General features: G+C 63.3%; 1 protein-coding gene across 3 annotated transcripts; it reads right to left on the bottom strand.

Moving 5' to 3' along the window:
* Positions 1 to 526: 526 nt before the first annotated feature.
* TREX2 (three prime repair exonuclease 2) lies at positions 527 to 2,549 on the bottom strand. Of its 3 annotated transcripts, none has more exons than XM_004443288.3 (2): positions 2,437 to 2,549; positions 527 to 1,712 (listed from the first exon to the last, which is right to left on the bottom strand). In XM_004443288.3, the coding sequence occupies exon 2, from the start codon at positions 1,676 to 1,678 to the stop codon at positions 968 to 970; it is 711 nt and encodes a 236-aa protein (XP_004443345.2). In that variant the 5' UTR covers positions 1,679 to 1,712; positions 2,437 to 2,549; the 3' UTR covers positions 527 to 967. The 3 variants fall into 3 exon arrangements, with proteins under 3 accessions (XP_004443345.2, XP_087283088.1, XP_087283087.1); XM_087426962.1 differs by having other exon boundaries at positions 527 to 1,736; positions 2,437 to 2,495; XM_087426961.1 differs by lacking the exon at positions 2,437 to 2,549 and adding an exon at positions 1,804 to 2,122.
* Between the last annotated feature and the right edge of the window lie 1,776 nt (positions 2,550 to 4,325).

Genomic DNA, 4,325 nt, shown 5'->3' with positions numbered 1-4,325 from the left:
TAAGGTCCTTTTCATGTATGTGCCTGCGTGCAGCAAGGGGCACGCCCGCTTATTCTCCAGCAGCCAGAGTGTGCCAGGCACTGTGCTGCTCTGCGTACCTAAAGTACCATTCCATCCTGTGGCCACTTTGCAGAGCAGCGACAGAGGCTCGGGGAGACGGAGGAGTTGGTTCGGGGTCCCACAGGGGGCAAGTGCTGGAGCTGGGCTCTGCACCCAGGCGGGCAGCCTGCTCTGCGGGCTCGGGCTTAGCTCTCTGGGCAGAGAAAGCCCGAGCTCCCTAGAGGCCAGGGCTGCAGCTCCTTCTCCCACCTCCCTCCCAGGCACAGATTGGGAACCACAGCAGATGGCCCTAAGGCCTTATTCACTGATTTCTTGGGCCTCTGGGGTAACAACGCAGGGAGGCAATGGTAGGAGACCAGCCAGAGAGGAGGCCCATGGCTCGGAGGCCACAGCCTCAGCTCGTCAGCCCCCTGGATCAGCCTGTGAGCACTGACATCTCCCACCCCCACTCCCCCACCCACCCGGCTCACGGCAGGAAGAGGCCAAAAGGGGGTGAGCCTGGGGGTCTCTGCTCTGGCCCCCAGCCTGGCTCCCTGCCTGCTCCCTCTGGGCAGGGCATGGGGGGCAGCTGCAAAGTCAGCTGGTGAGCAGTTGGCAATGTTTATTGAGGGACAGGGTAAGAGGTGGGAGCCCACGGCAGCAAAGTCCACTGGAGCACGGGCCAAGGCTGGGGCTGGGAGAAGGCTCTAGGGCTGCCAGCCCAGTTAAGCCAGGGCCAGGGGAAGGCCTAGCAGGTGCACGGGCCGGGGCTGCCCAGCTAAGAGGATGGGGGGAGGGGCAGCGAGGCACTGGTCCGGAGCCAGCTCCAGGCCTCAGAGCTCGGTTCAACCGTGAAGGCTGGCGCTGCCCGTGCTACAGGGAGTGGGCCTCATCTCCCTGGGTGAGGGCGTCGCTGAGCCCCTGGCACTCAGGCCTCGAGGCTTGGACCATCAGGTGGCGTGTACATGGGCTCCACATGGGCCCAGCTGCAGGCCTGCTCATCAGCCCAGGCGAGCAGCTCAGCAGCGCGGTGCAGGAAGACCATGAGGAGGGTGTGCACATCGCCCTCGGCCGAGTGGGCCGCGCTCGGCTCTGCCTGGAAGTAGCGGCGGAAGAGGCTGCCCAGGCTGTAACTCTTGCAGCCCTGGGCATGAGTGCCATGGCTGTGGGCACAGTTCAGGTCCCGCAGCGCTGGCAGCGTGTCCAGGCAGATGGTGTCCTGGGGTAGGTGGGCGCCCAGGTGCCGCAGCTCCGTGCACAGCAGGGGGAAGTCATAATCGAAGCCGTTGTGGGCCACAAGGCAGATGGGGCCCTCCTGGCGGCTCAGGAAGGCCTGTAGCATCCGAACCACGGCCCTGTTGAAGCTGGCCTTCTGGCACCGCGCCAGGCCCTCACTGCTCAGGTCGGTAATCTCACTGGCCTTGGCAGTGAAGGGGTGCTCTAGGCTCACGCACAGCGTGAGCTTGTCCAGGACCCGGGGTGGCACCGGGGCACCAGACTCGTTGCGCTCTGGGTTCTCCAAAGACGAGCGGTGGACAGCAAACAGGGATATCTCAGCGATCTCAGGGTCCACACTGGGTAGCCCAGTGGCTTCCAGGTCCAGGAAGACGAAGGTCTCCGCCCGGGGTGCCTCGGACATGGTGATGTTCTCACAGGTACAGCGATGCCTAAAACTGTCAGAGCAGGAGGCATGAACCCTGAAAGCCGAGATGCGGAGGCCTGAGCCCAGATACCCACAGCCCTTCACTTCCTGCCCCCACCCACCTCATAGGACTTGAAGCTCTAAAGCAGTTGCCAAGACCCTCATCCAGGGAGACTGCTAACGGGCCTCCAGAGCTGGGACCCAGCGACCAAGGCATATTACTTCTGTCCAGGATGAGGCCTTCTAGGGGCTCGTCACCCTCTCCATTCTGTCCCCTGGTCCCTCTTTGGCCATCCCCACTACTACCACCTAGTAAACAGCAAAAGGAAGGCCTGATGTGCATATCGCCCTCGGCCGAGTGGGCCGCGCTCAGCTCTGCCTGGAAGTAGCGGCGGAAGAGGCTGCCCAGACTCCAGCCCGGAGGCATCTGCCTCCTGACTCCAGGTAAATGGAGGGGAAGTGTGCTAGGTCCATGTCATCGGGGACTTGTGGAGGTACAGCCCAGGATAGTATCTTCACCAAGACACCTTGGCCGGGATCCTCAGGCATAGCACCTCGTGTCTGCACCCCTGCGGTCAGCTGCCAGGAAACAGGCAAGCAAGGCACCCAAGAAAGCCCTCACGGTGATCCCCAGCCTCCCTGGCTCAGCCTTCCCTGGCCTTTTCCCTGACACACAGATGCTGGCCCCAACCTGGCCTCCACCTGCCTCTGGGCTCCCAGCCGCTGCCCTCACCAACCCTGCCACACTGGCTCACCTGGGGCAGGCGCTGGCCAGCTTCCTGGGCTGCTGGGCACCTGTCTCCACAAAGGCTGATCCAGGCAGCCTTTAATCAGCAGCTGTGGCCCACCCCCAACCGCCTGTTCGGTAACAAGGAGGCCTGAGGCCGTAGGACCTGTGCAGCTGGCTCGCCACCCCCTCGCTCACTCACAGCCACTGGGACACACGCCCTGTGTTTACAGATTGGAAAGCAGGATCCCAGGCTGCATGCAGGCTCCCGATGAGTGCAGCTTGGGCTGGAGGAACGTGTCGTCACAGGCATGAGGAGGAAGCCCAAGGCCTCTGCCCAGCCCTGCCTCCAAGCCTGACCAGGGCCAGGCCACAGCAGCTGGGCCTAGCCCACCTGGGTTCGATGCCCAGCCCCATAATGGGGCACCTTCCACAAAGGCAAACGAGCCCCCTTCTCCAGGGTGTGGTTGCCCCTCATGAGGCTCAAGCGAGCTCAGGAGTGGGAAGGAGGCTGCTCACCCACCTTGCGGGCTCCTCTTCCACTAGAAAGGGGAGATGGTATCTGGTTCACAGGTATAATGACCCATAATATCTAAGGAGACTTTAGCAGAGGTGCCGGGGAAGGAGGGAGGCGTGAGGTCTGCAGCTTCGGCTGAGCCGATCCTTCCCTTTCGAAGGACAAGCAACGTGACAGGCAGGGGTAGGGGACCACCCCAGTGGCACCCGCAGCTCCAGGACCGCAGGAGCAGGAGTGAAGCCCAGCCCCTCCAGCCCTAGGTTTCGGGGTGTATACAGCCCACCAGGCACAGTCAAGACGGGAGGGAAGCAAGAAGGCCCTCCCTGGTCCAGCAAGCAGGTGGCATCATCCCAAGGACCTCATTCCAAAGCAAGACGTGCCAGCACTCAGTGGTGGGTGCCTGCAGGCCTGGCCTCCTGCTGGGGGCACAGAGAGGCAACCAAAATGCTGGCTGCAGCCTGCCCGCTGCAGGCCCTCATGAGTCCCTTGGCTTGTAAAACCGTTGGCACACCTGGACAGTGGTGACCACAGGCCTGCCTGTCCTCCCACCTCCCAAGCAGCCATCTGGGAGATGCCCAAAGCAGGTAACTGGGGCCAGGGGCTCTGGCAGCCTGGGCGAGAAGGGGTCTGGTGCCCAGCTCCCGGGAGCCTCCTTGTCTGGAGCACCCACAGGAGACGGGGAAGTGAAGGAGCAGGGCAGAGCGGGTGCAAGTGAGGCTGGGGGCCAGGATGGGCCAAGCATTCAGAGGGAGACCCCTCCTCACCCCGGGGCCTGTCACACCTGTTCCCAAGCTTGAAGGGAGGGAGATGGCTGTGACAGGTATACTGCTCAGGGAGATACTGGGTCACCCTGGGAAGCCCAGAGAGTAGCTTCCTGGACAACCAGTCAGGCCACCGGCAAGAATTCCCCAGACTGGTGCCAGGAGCCCTGGAGAGGAAAGAGGAGGAAACATGCCCTGCCCACCCACTGGATCCCAGAGACAGTGGGTGCCAGCGGCCCAGCTGAGGGACTGTGAGGAGTCCTCACATGGGACCCCGAGGCTGGTCACTGGGTAGCAGACAGCAGGGCAGGGGGCAGGCTCTGGTTGCATGTGGCCAGGTATCACGGCGAGGTGGAGACTTCTGGGGCTTGGCATCTGGCAGGGGAAGGAGCACCCAGGGCGGACAGGGCAGGAGAGGGGCAGGGCCCAGGCCCCCAGGACAACAGGGGGCTTGCAGCCAGGCGCACCCAGGACTCAGGACAGCCAGGATGGGAAGAAGGAGGATGGAGCAGCGGGGCACCACGGACCCCTCAGCCCAGGCCAGACAGCAGAGGGAAGGAGGCGGTCACATGGAGCCAGGGAAGCAAGAAGCAGGCTGGAGGCAACTTTGTAGAACCCGAGGTTTCCTTTCTCTCCAGC

Source organism: Ceratotherium simum, chromosome X, assembly GCF_057802395.1.
Source record: "Ceratotherium simum simum isolate JZ-2026a chromosome X, ASM5780239v1, whole genome shotgun sequence".
Lineage (NCBI taxonomy): Eukaryota > Metazoa > Chordata > Mammalia > Perissodactyla > Rhinocerotidae > Ceratotherium > Ceratotherium simum.
The sequence above is the reverse complement of the archived record's forward strand: the minus strand, read 5'-3'. Positions and strand labels throughout refer to the sequence as shown.